This window comes from Heloderma suspectum, chromosome 2 (assembly GCF_057233095.1).
Source record: "Heloderma suspectum isolate Gila_16-S chromosome 2, 16-S_ref, whole genome shotgun sequence".
In the NCBI taxonomy this organism is placed as follows: Eukaryota; Metazoa; Chordata; class Lepidosauria; order Squamata; family Helodermatidae; genus Heloderma; species Heloderma suspectum.
The window spans coordinates 248318777-248338024 of record NC_139459.1 but is presented as its reverse complement, the minus strand read 5'-3'; the positions used below and the strand labels follow the sequence as shown (position 1 = coordinate 248338024).

The window sequence follows — 19248 nt, the reverse complement described above, 5'->3', positions numbered from 1 at the left end:
TGCTTCTGTTGTGCGATCTGCTCGCTCGAGCACGGGCGGCGGCGCTCTTTTTGCTGCTGCTCTTCGCAGCGACTTTTCGTCCCAAGATCTAATCGTGGCTCGCTGGAGTGTGTAGTAGTTTCAAGCAGGCCACGCCCCCTGAGCGTGGTGTCAGAGTGAAATAGAGGCTCTGGTTGGTCGGGTTGGTGGACAACATCTGCTCGACTCCTTCATTCAAGTGACACCAGAGCTTTGAGGGATATTTGAGGCACCCTGCGTACCCTTTGCTGGCCACTTCTAGCACTTGCACTAGCGCCGGCTGCACGCTCCGAGCGTGGGTGGAAAGATCACAGGGATCTCTCGTCTGATCACCCCCTTTTTGCAAAGAAGTGAAAGTGGGGGTCAGGCGGCTTCCAGTCGGCGTTGTAGGTTACACACCAGGACCATGTGTGCAGAGCGGTTAAGAAAATTAGTGACCCTGGCGCTGGTCTTCGCAAGCGTTGATCCGGCAGTGAGCACGGAAGCCACCAACCCCCCGGAAGGTGCCCAAGACAGAGCCCCTCAGCAAAAAGGGCGGCTGTCCTTGCAAAATACAGGTATGTGATAATCTCTTGAAGACAGAACGCATCGGTATGTAATTCTAAACTCGAAGGCGGGGAAGCGGCATTTTAAGTTTGGGATTAGCTGTTATCGTGCCCTCTGGGGCGCTATACTTCTTCTGGCAGTCTGTATGGAGGACAAGAGATGCGTCGCTAGGTGATAAGCATCGTGCTTGCAAGAGCAGGGAGTGACAAGCACAAATCATTGAAGGAAACAGAAGTGTTTCCTGCAGCTTTGAAAGCTCTGGCCAGCCAAGCACGTGTTTTCCCATTTGAACTATAGAAGCAGACCCCAAGCCGCACTTACAAGTAGGAGGAAGAAACCCAGCGCAGATAGAAATGTTGTAGCAGTGGGGTGGAAATTAAGACCAGGTAATAATTATAATCTGAGGAGAATGCCTGCGCTCGCTCGCTACAAAGAAGAAAGGCTTTAATGACTGCAGTGCCTTGCGTGTGTTTGCACGTCTCAAACTAGTTAGCTTCAGTCCTTTCATTTTAAACAAGATTCTGGAGGCAAAAATCTTAAAGCTGGGGTGGAGGCACATAACGCATGCACACTCAAAGAGAAGCCACTGCTGGGTATAAGGATGCTGCCTGAGCGCAGCAGGTTTAGCATTCGATGGAGAGGGAAAAAAGAGCACTTCAAACGTAAGTAGAAACGAGTGAAGCTGCAGAGTCTCTCCCTTCTCCCCCCCCAGGAGAGGGGTGCAATGATGCAACATACCACGGGGGTTCTTTTCTTTCTCATCTCCCCTCCCCACCTTTTTTTGGGAGGGGTTAATTCATAAGACACAATGCAAGACTCCTTCCTTGGAGGAAAAGGTCAAGCTTGTACTTCGATGGATCTCTTGCCAAGCGTGGTTTGAAAGAAACGGGGTAGTTTCCTCTCCCTCGTGCGAGATACTCCCCATTTTTTAATTGTAGTGGCGCTGGTTGCTGCAAGCCTTGATTAAACGAGCACATGAGCGGGAATGCACGAACGCTCGTTAGACTAGCGAACTACCGCCACGCGTGAATTGCTGCTCTGTACGATTCTCTACAAGCTGGGGCCGGGGCATGTGATCGGAACCGTTTGCATCCCACCCGGCGCCAAGACAAGGACTATAGCTGGGCTCCTGGAACATCCCCCCAAGACACAAATCTGAGCTGAACACTTACACAACGCTGGACAAAGAGCCCCTTTTTTCCCCCGTTCAGCTTTCCCACTGTAGAAAACATAATGCAAGGAGCCTTGAGAAAAGGAAAGGGGGATATAGCTGCAAAATCCCGCCCTGGCTTTTCCAGACGCTTGTCCAATCAGGATCTTTTAAAAGGGAACAACCTTGCCTGCGTATCTATTTTGCATAAATGGGATCTCTCCCTTTGCATGATTCTAAGCCTGGCTTGCCCTTGGCCTTTTTAGCATTTTCTTTCAAGAATTAAAAGGGAAGCCAACAGGCAAGAGGAGAAAAGCTTGAAATAACCTTGCAGGGGCTGATAAGAAGTGTACTAGGATAGTGGCTTTATAGGCCACACAAAATTTGCACTTTTTGCTTTAAGTGCCAGCCTACTATTTGACTTCATTACTAGGCTTCTCAGCAGTGGCTCTTTTCACAGCTTCTTTTTTTTAATGTTGGGCCAGGAAATGGTTTATTAAGCTTGGTTTTAAGGCAAATCCCATGGCGGTTTAGGCAGAAAAAAAGTCTTGCAACTCCCAGCATTCCCCAGCCAGCATGCTGGCTGAGGAATGCTGGGAGTTGTGGGACTATTTTTGTCTAAACTTGCATAGGATTACACCATAAAATTATTTTTTAAAAACACAGCCATACAATACCCGAAGTATAGCAGCAGTGTTTAGAAGTACTGCACAAGTCCTGAAAGGGGGGGAAATACTGCCTGGTTTTATTATCATGAATGAGCACGCACGTTGTCTGTTTTATTGGAGCCAATTTGAGTTTCAGCTCGATGCATGCTTATCCCATTTATCACAGTGGTACTGACTTCCAGGTAAACACACACAACAGGACTGTAAAAGTGCAGTGACGGTTGGGAGTTACTAAACAGCAGTGCAGCAGAAGACCATAGCAGAAAAGCTCTGTCCTTCTGCAGATTTAATAGGAGTTTTGTCATTGACTTCAATAATTTAGAAGAGTTACACTTACATTGAATGTGCATCCAAATGTAAACTGATCAGCAGACACTTGTTGAAAATCCAGCAAATCGCTGCCTAAACTTCAGGTGCAATTTTCTTTCAACCTTATATTGAGTTTTGCCTTAAGAAGGATTCATAAAGATTAGATTTACCATAATATTTATTTATTACATTTCTATCCTCTGCCTTTCCCCCAGGAGGCCAAGGCAGCCTACATGAAGCTCCCTCCCATTTTCTCTTTGCAACAACCCTGTGAGGTAGGTTAGGCAGGAAGCTGATGACTCATCCAGTGACCTTCATAGCTGCATGGGATTTGAGCCTGGCACACTGGCTCTTTCTTAGTGAAAGTCGTTCTCATATAAGTAGAGGGTTAAGCGCTGACTTTTTGTTTTTATAATGTATTGCTTCTATCTAATTTCTGTACAAAGTAAGGACAGTAATTGATCTCTGTGCACTTCCTCTCATTCCCCCATTTCCGTAAATGAAGGCCTTCCTAGCAAAATAACCTCTTGCCTTACAGTTTATGTTGCAGTTTTAGAAATTATTGTGATGGCTGTTCATTTTCAGCTGAAATCCAGCACTGTCTGGTTAATGCTGGCGATGTGGGGTGCAGTGTGTTTGAGTGCTTTGAAAACAACTCCTGTGAGATTCGAGGCTTACATGAGATCTGCATGACGTTCCTCCACAATGCTGGAAAATTTGATGCCCAGGTAAGCATCACCAAACCTAAAAGTACAAGGAGATGTACAGACACATAAGCCAAGAAGCTTCTGATGCTGCGGAATTAATTTGAGTTTTTCTTAGATTCTTGATGTTTTTAATCAAACATCCTTTTTTCAGTGCAAGTGAATGAGTTCTGAACACCTCGGAATGGAGGGATGTTCATAACACAAGATGTTAATGTATTATTTTTGTTGTTAAATTTCCATCTCACCTTCATCAGCCACTCAACCCTCCTTTTTAATGCCCCAATATGTGTACTGAAGGTCCCCTCATGTCCCACCAGTTGAAGAAAAGCACCTTAATGAGAGCTTGCAACTCCCTGAATGAAACGATAATGGGGGAGCTTGTTCAAAAAGGGACGTGGCTCAGTGGAAAGATGCATTGCAGGCAGAGGGCCCTAGTTTCAATCCCTGGCATCTCCAGGTAGGGCTGGAAAAGTTCCTGCCTGAAACCCTAGAGAGTCACTGCTGATCAGTGTAGACAGTACTGAGCTAGATGGACCAAGGATCTGATTCTTTATAAGGCAGTTTCCTAAGTTCTGTTTAAGACTGAAAGCCCTTCCTCATAGCCACAGTTTCCAACTGCTTGCTGAGTGCGAGGGTCAAAGAAAAGGTTGATACTTATTTTGGAAAGCAATTTTCTTTTCCCCCCTGAAAAATGTCTAATATGTGAAAGTGACGATCCCAATTATATATGGGGAAGAACTGCTCATACAGTACAGCAGTTCCCACTGCCAAAGAGATAATGCTTTTCCGTTTTCAAAACCTTGTCTCTTCAATAGTGGGAATTGCTATGAGAAAAGATCAAAATATACTTCTGGCTTGTTGTGTGGTTCTACCAAACACATACGCTTTATTTGGATCGTAGCCTGGATCCACAGACCTCACAACTTCATATATGACTAGTGAACAGGACTAGTCCAAAATATTTGGGCACTTGAGGCAAATGGAACCTCCTGCATAGAAGAGTGTTTAGTACTAAATTAGATAACTGACAGTCTGTCACATTTCAATGTCACCCAAAATTTTCTGCTTCAGACAGGACACTTCCTCCACCTCCTAGAAGTGCTGTCTGTGCATTCCTGAGGTGGAGCCTTTGCTGACATCATCCAGGCCTGTCAAGCCCTCTCTCTCTAGCATGGATATTCTACTACAGAGGAATACAGGTTTTATTCTAAAACCCACATAAATTTGCATATGCTGATTTTTATCTGTATATGCAAATTTAGAAATTAGTAGGGTTTTTTTACATTTCACAGAATCAAATTATCTAAATCACCTCAAATAAAACAAATTCTTCAATTAATTTGCACCCCACCCCAAATCAGGAGTTTCTGTTAAATTACAATTAATTTGCAATCTCTCGCTGACCCTTCCCTCACTTCTCTGTCTCGCCCCTCATCCCACTTCTCTCTGTCCTCCCTCCTAGAGGAATATTGCCCCTACTTCATGCAATTAAACTTTTAGAAAAGCTTCTATTAACAGCAATTGAAGGGGTTTTTTCCTAAGATTGCCATGTGGGGGGCGGGGGGTCCAGAATGTACTGCAGTCCTCCTTGAAAATTGCCCCCTGCATGGCAATTAAGTTAATAAAAGAAATCTTTCATTGGCATCAGTGGCCTCTCAGGACTCTGGAAATAGATTCAGGGCCCTGGGAAATAGATTTGGGGCTGGGCCCTCAAGGGCCCAGGCCTAGCAACACCCCAGTCCCTGCTGCTTTATGCATATGATCCCTTGGCAACCCACCAGTGTCAAAGTACATTCCTTAGCCACTGTGTGGTATTAAGTTTGCCTCCTTCATTTTCTCTCCAAACCATTCATACATCAATTGAAGCATCCTGTTGTTATGTCTTGCACAGCAACTCTCCCATTTCAGCAAAGAGGGGGGAAAGAACATTAAGATGGGTCTGTGGCATTTGGCTTGACTGGGCAGTTTGAGATATAGATGTAAATATACACACATACTTACTACACACACAGAGATTTACTATATACATATATACTATATAAATTCACTAAAGATTTCAACCATAGCTAATGGACTTCCTGGGGTAGGGAGGAGAGCTTAGTCTTGCAAACTAAGATGTTCTGTTGAGTTGGGTCACAAAACTATCCCTCACTTCGACTAGTTTTGAAAACAAACCTTTCTTGAGACTTTTAAACTGCTTTTTCAGACATACAAGGATGTCAGTTTCCTTTCACGTTAATGGGAATTTGTTATCCTTCCCCCATCTTTGGGACAGCTTTGGAAAAAAAATCTGCCTTGGTCTTTTCTTTTTTTAAGAAAATATGAAATGCTCACTTTATATTATGATACTTGACACATTTTGTACAATAGGATTCCCACTGAGATCTGCAGCACATGCTCCCATGATTACTCTTTTCAATGCAACCCTAAATAACAGTAATCCCATAAATTCACATGTTACTAGAGTATTCAAATGTCACCTGATGTCCACATAGCCTGCTCCCATGATGGAGTTTGTATTGCATTACTCCCAGTATTGTTGAAGTTTCTTCATTTGCAATTACAAAGCTAAACTAACATACAAAATATTTATATGCTAGTCAGCAAAGAGCATCCCCAACTATTGTCCTTAAGGCAAAAATGGGCTTCCTCTAGTTTGTTTCTGTTATGAAGAAAAGGTAAGCTGCTATGATTGTCACACCCACTGCTACGATTATTTATTTATTTATTTATTTATTTATTTCTATACCGCCCAATAGCCGAAGCTCTCTGATTATGCTACCAGAAAATTTGAGTAGAAATTAAAAAAGAACATTTACCCTGTATGGCACACTGATCATTAAAAGTTCACCAGCTAGGATGACCTGAAATTTTAAGGAATGGGAGGAATGTGGAAGCGTTGCCAGCTGCCTGTATTTTGGCAAGAAGAAGAGCTGACCATTTATCCAGAGAACTGGAGCACACCATTGAAGCATGACTGGCTTTCAAACCTAATGACAGAAAGGAGAAGGAATAAGGATAAGGGATCACTTAGTTGTCCCTTGCAAATGTGATGCAAGGGACACTGATCAGTATGAACACTGATCACAGACATAGCTAAAGGCACATCAGGCATTTTGTATCTTCTTTAAAAACTCACCCTTTTGCCTAGTTCTCTTTGGAAGTCTAAAAATGAAACATGTTCCCTTCAAAAGGCAAACTAGGCAAAAGGGTAAGAATTCTATTGTGGCATTAGACTGCGGGTTGGACTTTTAACTTTGACAGAAGGTCCATTTTGATTGACATGGATACACAGGGAAAAGGGGGAAGAATCTTTTTTTTTAAATTATATAATGGATTTGTTGTTCAGTCGTTGAGTCGTGTCCGACTCTTCGTGACCCCACGGACGGCACGCCAGGCCTTCCTGTCCTCCACTCTCAGACAAGTTAAAGCTGCAATCCTATACACACGTACATGAGAATACATACAATTTAATTTTGTGGGACTTAGTTCTGAGTAGACACACTTAAGATTGTGCTGTAAGGCTGCAGTCCTTTGCACACTTCAGTAAGCACCACTGAATTCAGTTGGACTTCCTTTCAAGTAAACACAGGACTGAGCTAGAAAGTAGAGAAGTTCGGTCTCTGAAAACTAAAACTACATACTGCAGCCTTCCCCAACTTGGTGCCCTCCAGAAGTGTTGGACTACAACTCCCAGAATCCCCCAGGTCCATTGCAGGAAAAAAAACAGTGGAAGGAGTTTTTCCCATGTCATCGTTTCCAAACAGGCAAACTCACTCAGTCTCATGGAGAGTCTCTAGATTGGCACCATACATTCCTGCTGTCCACTGGCATTGGCATGATGACTCTGTATTGCATTGAGGGCAATCCACATAATGAATGGCTTTGAGCTATTACAACACCAACTGTTCCTCCCCCACAGAGCTCTCATTACACACAAACATTTCCAGCAGCGACCCATATGTAAACGCTCTCACATTGTCCTCGAGAATCGGTGGCAACTCAACTGTAAGTCATGCCTAATGGAGATGAGTAGAGCTTTGTATTTTTTCCCTCTTCCTTCAGGGGAAATCCTTCATTAAAGATGCTCTGAGGTGCAAGGCTCATGCCTTACGGCACAAGTTCAGCTGCATCAGTCGGAAGTGCCCCGCCATCAAGGAGATGGTGTTCCAGCTGCAACGAGAATGTTACCAGAAGCATGACCTCTGCTCTGCAGCCAAGGAGAATGTTCAGGTCATTGTGGAGATGATTCACTTCAAAGACCTGCTACAGCACGAGTGAGTCAGCGCTGCCCAGAGACTGCAGTGGGATGTGGGAGGGAATCTCGTATTGGGAGCTTGCCCTGTATACCACCAGTTGCTCCAGTGAACACCAGTAGGCCTTCCCAGTGGTGCTAGCCTGGCTGTGGTGTGTCCAGGTAGAATTGTAAGTCCCCTAATTTTAACACATCAGATGTATGGAAAAAGCACAGGTGCGATTTCCAAACCAATCATAGGATCAGTGATGCAAATGAGAGTGGGCTCTCTACAAGCACGATAGTGCAGCTCTCTTGATCTTCTGGATGCCAGAGCTAAGACAGCCAAAGGGCTGTCATTCCCAACTCTTAAGAAATATTCCATAGAAAACATAAGTGGTATTGCAATAAGACAATGTTTTTCTCTCCTTTTTGCTGTTTTTCTCTCCTTTTTCAGTCTTTTTGGGGCTGCCATTCCCAGATTGACGTACTTGTGCGACCTGTGGGTTGCTTTATCCATTACAACAGAAGGAGGTGCATGGAATTTAACATGCACCTTCCCAGTGTACGTGACATGGCTATACATTATTTTTGACTGTACATTCACCAAAAAGGCATGCTGCTTTCCAACATGCGTTTCATACAAGGTCATGTATATATAGTGGGAGAATAGTGGGAGTGGGCTATCCCACACATTACATGTTAGAAGCAGGTACACACTTTTGCCCTGGTCCCTGTTTCTACTGTAATGTGTGAAGTGACTCTTAGACCTGGTTTGCACATAATGACGGCCCACAGTTTAAAACCCAGGGCTGTCATGTGTGTGTGGCAGTGAAAGCACGCACTGTTTCCCACACACCAACCACTTCCACTTTTAATCAGCGATCTGTGCATGACGTGCGAAACTGGAGCGAAATGGTTTATTGTTGGGTTTTGGAGCTAAATGGTTTATTGTTGGGTTAGCTGCTGGGTTGTTAGCCCCTAAACAACCCATCATTCCAAGTTTGCACATCAACCTACGAATGGGCCAATTGAGGGCTGTTGATTACAAGCAGAAGTGGCTGGCATGCTGCAGACAATGTGCTCGCACTCTCCCGCTCATTCCTGACACCGCCTAGAGTGGCCGGGTAGCTGGCCAGATGGGCAGCTAATAAATCTAATTAATAAATAAGAATGAGCTTTTAACTCATGGGCTGTCATGACATGTGAACTGGCCCCACATCTAGTTCTTTAACCTGCTACATAACTCATGTGTGACCTTGAATTAAGCTACTTGGGGGTGTCTCCATGAGCAATTTACTCCAAGCTGGCTGCGTTTGAAGGTTGTTAAGGATAGATGACGTTGTGGCCATCCAGCAGCCACCCCGGAACTTAGCAGGGAAAACCAGTTTCCTGAGACTGCTTAAAGTCCAATTCTTTTTCTTAAGTCGGGTTCTCCGCAGTACACTTGTATGCCCCAACCTTAGTATAACCGCAGTATACTTGTGTGCCCCAACATTGACCTTAGGTATGCTAGCCCTGCCCAGGGGTGTGCCTTTCACTGTGACCCTGGTCAAGGGGTGTTTCCTGTCTCCTGCCCCTGTGCTTCCCAGCACAAACCAAGTAGCATCTACTCAGAAGTAACCCCCATTGTGGTCAATGAAGCTTCTCCCCTGAATGCCCACATCAGAACTTACAGAGAACCCTCTCAATTGAAATAGCACTGTTTAAAGCCCAAATTCCATAATTGCTATAAAGCACAATCTCAAAGCTCCAAGGTTCTCTGTTGTTTAGTTTATTGCCTTAGGAAGTAACTACTTCAGCCCTTCCTTATAGAGATCCTGCACAGCAACATGGGGGCTGGTTTCCCATCTTTGTGCTTACTGCTCTGTTTCCCACAACAAACCCATTAGTGTCTCCTCAGAAGTAATTCCCATTGTGCTCAATGAGGCTTCTCCCCTGAATGCCCACATCAGAATTTACAGAGATCCCCCTCAACTGAAATGCACAGTTTAAAGCCCAATTCGCTAGGTGCTGTAAAGCATGATCGCGATCTCGGAGCTCCGATTACTCCATTGTTTGATCTCGAGGCTCCAATTCCTTCATTGTTTGATTTATTCCCTTTGTTGTTGTTGTTCAGTCGTGTCCGACTCTTCGTGACCCCATGGACCATAGCACGCCAGGCCTTCCTGTCCTGCTACTTGGACCCTTCCTTATAGAGATCCTGTGCAGCATCATGGGGGCTGGTTTCCCATCTTTGTGTTTACTCCTCTTTTTCCCACAGCAAACCCATTAGTATCTCCTCAGAAGTAACTCCCATTGTGCTGAAAATGAGGCTTGCCCTCTAAATGCCCACACCAGAATTTACAGAGATCCCCCTGAATTGAATACAGAGTTTAAAGCACTGATTCCCTGAAACCTGTAAAGCACTTTACTGAACCTGCAATTCTCCGTGGCTTGGTTTATTGCCTTAGGAAGTAACCACACCTTTGTTATAGAGGTCCTGAGGTTAGAAAGAGGGCTGGTTTCTCCCTTTCCCAGCACAAGCACATGTGTGTCTACTCAAAAGTAATTCCCATTGTGGTCAATAAGGCTTGCTCCTGAAACGCAGGTGCATCCGGTGTTTCAGGGGAAAGGAGGGGGGAGGGGAAGCTTCTCTTATTGACTGAGCAGCCCCTGCCAGTCAGATGACGTTCACCCTAACCCCCACACCCACCAGGAAGTATGATCTGTGAAGAGATTTTTATTGGTGTGGAGCACTCCCTCGTGGAGCCCTGCATGGACCAAAGTGCAGCAAAGCTGATCCCTTTTTTAAAAATCTGGTGATCCCCCCACTCCCTTCACTTCTCCTTCTGTTGTTGTGGAGACACAGTCCTGGACTCTGTTCACCTGCTTCTAGGGCAGGGGTGGGGAACCTTTTTCAGTCAGAGGACCACATTCCCTCCTGGATAACTTTCTGAGGGCCGCATGTCATCAGTGGCAAGGGTCAGATTTAAAGTGCGAGGGCCCCCCCACACACCCACACACACCTCTCTCATCCATATACACAATCATGCACATTCCCTCTCTCTCACTCTCTCTCACACACACACACATACATACACACCCCTCTGCTGCTGCTCAGCTGTTTCCAGAGTAGCAGGGAAGCAGAAAGAGGTTTAAACTTAGGGGATAGCCCCTAAGTGTTCACATCACACCCAGGATCGCAAGCATTGTAAGTGCGACGTATAGCATGATAACTATCCCAAAGGAGACCATGTGAATGCTTGCATGGCTGATTTTATCTTGGAGTGCCATGTCTGTGAGTAATTGCATTTTTTTGTGTGAACATAGCCTTAGTTTTTCTGGATCTCTTTACCACATTTCTAAACAGCACTTCCTTCACAGAGGTAAAGGTACACAAGCCACAAAGATGGCACGTGGTCCAGTACGGCCACTGTGGTGATTCTATACTACGTGGACCATTGCTTGGGAAACTAGTAAGGAACAGGGGAGGGATGTGTGATATTAATGGCATGTTTGATATTTCAAATAGAAATCAAGGCACAGCTTCTGTCTTCAAAAGGTTATACGTGTTGTTGATTCTAGTACTGTCAAGCAAAAACTAGTAGATGAAAGGGAGAGATGGTGGCAATCCATAAAAAAGAGCCCTTAAAATATTGTACTGATGCCTTTTGTCAGCGCATCCCATTGTCAACTAATTGGTTTATATACCAGGAAGAAAAATGCCAGTCCTCACAAACATAGGGATCTTCAGTACTTTCACACATGTAGAATCATAGTGAGGCCAACTTTTTTTGTGAATGGTTGGCAGAAACCTTACTGTTAATTACCTGCCAAAACAGAGGTACAAATGCTCTAGTTACTTCTCCAGTCTCCCTTTTTAAAAAGCTCCTTTTCCCCGGTCCAAGGATGACAACAAATGGACTCTTAAAACCTGTTATTGCTGCTCCTTTAAGTTAGATATGTCAGTGAATTCTGCTCAACCTTATTTATTATGATCAGAGCACACTTTAAAAAGAATGCAGTTTCAACAGATGTATGTAACCTAAAATGCGGATGCATTTGTTACTGTTTATTAAAACTAACCATGAAGGGACAGCTTTTCTCACCATCCTTCCTTTAATCCATCTGGGATTCAATACATGATGTAGGTCTTTGCATTGCTTGGGCATGGGGCTGTTCTGGAAGCAGTAGCAGGCTCTAGAATGAAGACTGAAGATCATCACACTGTAGCATAGGGCTGGGCAATTTCTGGGGGGGGGGGTGCATTGCTCCCCCTGGAACTCACTAGGGGCTGCACCCCACCACCACATTTGCTGCCACTGCAGCAAAAGACATGGCAATCTGGCAAGGAAACAAGGCACACAGGGAGCGTACGACTTGTGTGTAAGCAGAATTGTGCTTCTGGGAGGCTTCTAAGAACTTAAGAGCCATGCTGGATCAGACCAAGGGTCCATCTATTCCAGCATTCTGTTCACACAGTGGTCAACCAGCTGTCTGTGGGAAACCCAAAAGCAGGACATGAGGGCAATATCACCCTCCCACCCAAGTTCTCCAGCAACTGGTGTACATAGGCATACCGCCTTTGATACTGGAGGTAGGGCTAGTAGCCATCAGGACTAGTAGCCAGTGATAGTGATATCGTCTATGAATTTGTCCAATCACCTTTTAAAGCCATCCAAAGTGGTGGCTATCTCTACATCTAGTGAAGGGAATTCCATAGTTTAATTATGTGGTATGTTAGGAACAAGATCCTGCAAGGTGGCCACAAAAACAGCCACGGGGGGCCACGTGTGTTGCCCTTCCCTGCTGTAGAGCAATTAGGCAATTAAGTTGCTGAATCAACATGGGAGAGGCCCTTGTCTTGAGATAGTATTTGGTGATTTGTGGAGCACAGTTCAAACCTATGGAACTCTGCTATGCATTTCTCTGCAGGAAGAGGCTCTTTTCTCATCCATATTAGAGAACATTCCATGCACCAATTCCCTTTGCACATGCAAACCATATTCCATTGTTGCAGAGAATGGAGTAGACCCCATTTGCAGAGAGCTACTCCTTGTACCCCAGAGCTCCTCAATGAGGGCATTTGCCTATGAAATTCCTCCATTTAAAGAGAGATATGTCCTCTCTAAACCAAGGAAGTAGCAGTATCCCTGTTGTAAGGAAACAGAACCAAGAAACCTAGGGACTAATGTGTCTATCCTAAATAGACAGTCTTCTTGCCAGAGCTGTGTATACCTCCATCACAGCATTTCTGCAACACCATTTGTAATAAATATAGTTTGTGATATCATGCAAGGGCTGCTGAAACACTTATTGACCTGATTTGCACAACATGACAGCTCACTGGGCCGTAATTTACCCCCAGAGGCTTGTTTTGGGGTCATTTGAGGGTTGTCTAACCCTCAGACAACCCTTGCTGCCTGGGTTCGCATGTCAGACACTCAGCAGGATGCAACAGCCCCCACGGGTAAATTAACCCATGGTCAGCTGTCGTGACATGCAATAGGCCCATTTGCTTACAGGGTGAAATACGGAGCAGAGAACATAATCTCTTGAACCCTGGTAGCTAAAATCCAAGGCCATATGGGCCAATTAACTTGTGTTTTTTAATCTCTTTCTATCTGAGGAACCCATACTACAGATATTAGATAGTAGTTCCCATTTAGAATTCTACCTGCATGGCATCAGAAAATAAAGACTTGAGAACATAGGAAGCTGCCTAATACCAAGTCAGACAACTGGTCCAGCTAGCTCAGTATTGCCTGGCTAGCAATACTGACTGGCAGTGGTTCTCCAGGGCTTCAGATGGGAGTTTTCCCCAGCGCTACCTGGAGATGCCAGAGACTGAACATGGGACCTTCTGCTTGCAAACCATGTGCTCTACCACTGAGCTATAGCCCTACCCCGGGCCTTCCACTGCCTGTTCTTTGGCACCTGTAATGTTTGCATTATGTTAACTACAGCAGCACCTAAGAAGTTCACTCTGTTGGTAACACTAATGCAAGAGACACATCCTTGTATGTATTTCTAAACTGTGCACAAGCAAAATATCAGCCCTTTGTGGGCCATGTTACATCATGTCTGTTCCCTATAAGAGATGACTCAAATCATTTAAGAACAGGCAGGATTGTGGGTACCCCCTCCCCCAGGGGAATGGAATAGTGCCAAGTGTGATAAAGGTTCTGCCACTGCTAGGCTAGCACAAAATAATTCTTACGTTATTCTGCCTTGGAGTGGCAAGTCAAATGACTGTTGCACGCTGAGTGAGATAAGAAGTATGCCTTTCACACTCTTGCGGCCACCTTCCATGAAATCGGCAACCAAATAAAATTGTAAATGGCTGGTAGTTAAATGCAATGACTTAGATCAGTGGTTTGCAAACTGTGTCCCAAGGATGTCTGTGGTTCTTCAGAAACTTATCAGGGGTTCTTCAGTGGGAAGATCAGGAAAGGCAGACAAGCTTGTCCATCACCACTAAACTTGCCTTACAATGTGCAGCTGCAGGAGAGTGTTGGAAGTATTATTCTCAGCTCACATAGTGTCATGGCGAGATACAGCAGCCCTGGAACATGCCGTGTAATCCTCTGCAATATGCTGGGGTTCGGTGTGCAATGTGCACCGTTTCCTTGGCAAACAAGTTGCTGAGGGGAAGGTTCCCAGAAGGAAGAATGGTAGAAAACCACTCCCCTAGATATAGGTTATGTATATCTTTATTATGAATTAAATAGAGTTGAAGGACAGCTTCCTTCAGAAAATGGAAGCCTTGTCCAAGTGAGGAAAACAAAAAGGAGCACAAGCTTTCACAAAGGTGACGCAAGCAGACAATAAGAGATGCAAAAAAAACATTTTGAAGAGCATATCGCTAACAATATCAAGGCCAACAATAAAGAATTCTTTAAATATATCAGAAGCAGGAAACCAGCTAGGGAGGCATTTGGACTGTTGGATGACAATGAAGTTAAAGGAGTACTAAAGGAGGTCAAGGAGACTGCAGAGAAGCTGAATGAATTCTTTGCATCAGTCTTCACTGCAGAAGATATGGGACAGATACCTGTGTCCGAAGTGATGTTTTCAGGAAGGGAGTCTGAGGAACTGAGGCAAATAGTGGTGGCTAAAGATGAAGTTCTCAACCATATTCATAAATTGAAAGCAAATAAAACACTGGGCCCAGATCATATGTATCCATCCTAGAGTTCTCAAAGAACTCAAATATGAAATTGCTGATCTTCTAACCAAAATATGCAACATTTCCCTATGATCAGTCTCTATACCAGAGGACTAGAAGATGGCCAATGTAACAGCAGTTTTCAAAAAGGGATCCGGAGGGGGGGTCTCAGAAATTACAAGCTGGTTAGCTTAACGTCTGTTCTGGGAAAATTGGTTGAAGGTAGTATTAAAGATAAAATTGGTAAACATATAGAAGGACAAGCCCTCCTGAAAAAGAATCAACACAGCTTCCGCAAAGGTAGGTCCTATCTCACTAACTTTTTAGAGTTCTTTGAGAGTGTCAATAAACACGTAGACAAGGGTGATTCGGTAGACGTTGTTTACATGGACTTCCAAAAGGCTTTTGACAAAATCCCTCACCGAAGACTCCTGAGCAAACTTAGCAGTCATGGAATAAGTCATTTAAGCTAGTGGTCCTATACAAACTTACTTAGCAGTAAGCCATATTTAGTGGGTAAATTTACATAGGGTCAGGCTCATTTGCTTAAATGAAACTGAAATGCAATTATGGTTAAATTCTTACCAACTGTGCTTTATATTGCAGTCATGCAGTGCAATCTTATATAAATCTTCTCAGAAGCAAGCCCCACTGAGTTCAATAGTTCTTACTCTCATGTAACTGCACATATGATTGCAGCCTAAATCATTGTAAGTTATCTGGACTAGAAGGGTTGAAAAGAAAAGAATGAATTCTCAGAATTTTTTTCTCAGATCAAGCTCAGAATCTGACCCAAGGAATCATACAGCAATTTGAGCTAGGAGGCAGATAGCTAATCAGCTAAAAAAACATTAATGATCTCTCCACTTAAAACATGAAAAAAGAACATATTCCACGTGGTCCTCACTTTCTTGTCTGTACAACGGATGTGAATAGCAGCTCAGTTCTTTGCAAACAAAAGTCTTGTGCTAAGGATGAATCAACATGTTTGGTTTTTTGGAGAGCAGTTACTAATTATTTTACAAGACTCAATAAGTATAGTCAGAAATGGCAGTGGTATTTAGATGATCAAGTACCATATTGATTTTTGGTGATGGTTGTAATACTGTCATGACAGGAGAGAATCTCTACAACAACAGGCCTCTATACACATTGTCATAATAAGATGGCAAGGGAATAGCACTTCATTTTTACTAACTAACAGGGCTTAATACCAGCACTCTTACTAAAAAATAAATGCTCTGAAGCAACTAACCCCCAAAAAACCCCACTGGTGCTTTTTCCTTCACCACCTGTGGTATGTTGTCAAGTCTATAAGCTATGGTCAAAACAATGCACTTCTTGCCCCTCAGTTGTGAAACTGTAATTAAATACAAACATACAAACAAACGTATGGCTGCACTCATCAGGTCACAAGCTATGTAGGTCTGAAGTAAAATGACCATGCACCTATTTGTGGGTGTATAACCTTCCATTCTTCCCTAACTTTCTCCCATTCTTTGATGTTTCCCTTAGGCCATATGTCGACTTAGTGAACATCCTGCTCACTTGTGGAGAGGAGGTCAAAGAGGCCATCACGCGGAGTGTCCAGGCCCAGTGTGAACAGAACTGGGGGAGCCTTTGTTCCATCCTGAGCTTCTGCACCTCCATCCCACATGGAGATTCCACCCTGGAGCCCGAGAAGAAGCCAAATGAAGTCTCCAGGTCCTCCCTTAGTCAAGGGGACACTGTGGTCCACCCTGAAGCTGACACCAGAGAGAGCTCCAGAAACACCAGAGGGGAAAGAGGTAGCAGGCTTCCTGTGAATGCCCATACTCGCACTAAAGCTGGGGGCCACAATCCCAAAGCAGCTCATGGGATCATCGAGCAGGCTGATGAACTGTCTGACTTCTCTGACATCCGAAGGTGAAAGGAGGCTACAGCCTTCCTTCCCCCTCCACCAGAAACTTCTTCCACTGAGTTCATCTTATCTAGGGGCATTCCAAAATATTTACAATATAGATGGGGTGGTGTCAAGCATAGGGCATTGTGGGATATGTGGCAGTGACAGTGTATATATTATAAGTAACAGAGGAAAAGCAGTGGCTATTGGTCATTGATTGTATCCAGCAAATTCAATGTTGTAGGTGCAACAAAATGTCTTCACTTAAATCCTTTCATCACTTAAAAAGAGGAAAAGTAGGAGATTAGATGCCAGTTTGGGTTGTTGTTGTTTCGATCAGGGATAAGCTTGTCTAAATTTTCATTTGTCCACTAATGGCTGAACTAGGTTCAGCATTTAGTCTCTAAGTATAAAATAATCTAGTCTTGAATGGGCTGCTGAGACATTTGTGAGGAAACTAACATACAGAATATTGCATGGGGGACCTTGCAGTTACCAACTAAACCGTTTCTCTGAGCCATTGATCCTGCCTAGGTGACACCACCTGCCTTAAGTTTCCTTCGTATTGGTTTGTGCTTCTCACCGCTGACCTCTTCTCCCTGTTGTTCCAATTTCCTTTTTAAAAAATCAGTTGATTATAGAACCAGTTTCTGGACAAGGTGATTGGACCTTGTCAGTTTTTCCAGTTTTATACTGACCTCTTTTTTTTCCAACACACCTGCAAATCTACCTGGCTTCTGTGTTTCCTAAATAATAGGGTATGGATGCCGCCCTAAGATTTGCTTCAACATGGGGTACATTTTGGGGGCTTCATGAAAAACCTATTCCTTTCTCTCTGCACCTGAAGTCAGAACCACAAAGTTTGCAGGGTTGCAGAAAAACCTGTGCTCTAAAGCTGTCTGTGAGTGTGAAGTGCCAAAGAAATGGGGATGATGAACAAGGTTATGTCAAGCACTGTGCAATGATTTAATATGGTTAATGATGTGAAACAAACATATTTACATTTAAATATGTCTGTCGTTAAATAAGACCACTTAGGATGCTACTGCCAGTGCACCAGAAGGACCTTTTCTGGAGGGTTATACCACATCAATAATGGTTTTAGATTCAGAAGGCTTTGACCATTCCCCTCAGGAGGAAGGCAAGTGTCCCCAGTCCAGAGGCTTCTCGTGTGCATAGAAGTCTCATGTGAAAGACCTTCCCCAGTCAGTGCAATGTTACAACAGCTCTGTGTGTTTATTCATACCCACTGCATATGCACAGCCACTCGTGATATTATACTGACTGGGGAACCCATCTTCACTGTTGGGGGAAGGAGGGAGCATAATGTAAACTCTTCTTTTTTGGTGAAGACAGAAGAAGGCTGTAAGAATAACAGAAATGTTCATGTAGCCAGGGAATTTTGTTTCCACCATTTCTAACAAGGATAACTTTTGTGATTGTGTTGAGTAGTGAATCTATTCACAGTCCTTACAACTCCCACCGAAGCAACAAAATGGATAAGGAATAACGTATGGTCTCCATACTAATCGAAAAGATTTGAAAATTAACTGATTGAAAGGACTGTCATGACCACTTCTCTATACCATCATCACACATAGGTAGTCCCCCTGCCTTGTCCAAAAAAGACCTGCCGCTAGGCCCTCCAGTTCACTGTAGTAGGATCTTCTGTAAGAAGTCCGAATTAACTATGAGAACCAAAACACATACCCACCATTGAATGTCTCTGTCAACAGATCACCTCAGTGTGCATATAATTTACTTTCATTCATTCTAGGGAGACAAATGTATGTTCCCCTCTTAGGATACGCAAAAGAAAATCCAGTTTTTTTTTCCAGTGGGGGGAGGGGTTGTATAAGACCTAATTTTTTTAATCTCTGTGTGAAAATTGGATGTATGTGTTCACCTACTGATTCCCCATATTCTTTTATTGTAAATATTTAACATTTCTATTTATTATAGTTTCTCCATTTAAAAAAAATAAATCTGAGCACTGCTGGCTAAGGTAATTTAAATATATGTCAGGACCTGTGTTGTATATATTCATGCCACTAGTACATTTTTGTTATTGTTTAAAGCAAGGAAAATATAATTTTATATGCTCCATAATGTTATTGACAGCATCAATCATTTATTTATTGTTCACTTTCATTTTTAATGGATACAAGTGCATTTAACCTCATAGTTCTATCAAGACATCCTGTATAGCCTTATTTGAAAATTTTAAAATAAAAATGTCAGCTGTCCACTTAAGGAGCCCAGTAATGTCTTAACCAACATAACTTTGTACTTGCTGGCCACAAAAAGGTTCTTGCTTTAAAATTATGGACACAGTCCAACCAAGATTAAGCACTTCTACAGTGCAAACTTTCTTGTTACTCCAAAGAAAACTGAGTCCGTGAGGCTTACATTACTTCCAGGAAAGTGTGCATAAGATTGAAGCCTTAAATCCCATTGATTTCAACTGAGAGTTAAGCACATACTTAAATTTCACTCATTGATAGCAGTGGTGCTTAACTTTGACTGAATCATGTCTTTTGGGTGGAATACATTTATTACTGCTGCTTTGAAATTTCCATTCATT

At 43.5% G+C, this 19248-nt stretch overlaps 1 protein-coding gene across 1 annotated transcript; it reads left to right on the top strand.

Annotated features, from left to right (window-relative positions):
- Positions 1–211: 211 nt before the first annotated feature.
- Positions 212–18924, top strand: STC2 (stanniocalcin 2). The gene is made up of 4 exons (XM_084838702.1): positions 212–575; positions 3277–3419; positions 7464–7675; positions 16298–18924. The coding sequence occupies exons 1-4, from the start codon at positions 425–427 to the stop codon at positions 16689–16691; spliced, it is 900 nt and encodes a 299-aa protein (XP_084694828.1). The 5' UTR covers positions 212–424; the 3' UTR covers positions 16692–18924.
- Positions 18925–19248: the final 324 nt, after the last annotated feature.

Bases quoted from the DNA above. Each gene is read 5' to 3' on its own strand.
- STC2 (XM_084838702.1), top strand. From the start codon at position 425: ATGTGTGCAGAGCGGTTAAGAAAATTAGTGACCCTGGCGCTGGTCTTC. The intron at 3,420-7,463 runs GTAAGCATCACC...CTCTTCCTTCAG, and splicing joins CTGGAAAATTTGATGCCCAG to GGGAAATCCTTCATTAAAGA. The intron at 7,676-16,297 runs GTGAGTCAGCGC...TGTTTCCCTTAG, and splicing joins AAAGACCTGCTACAGCACGA to GCCATATGTCGACTTAGTGA.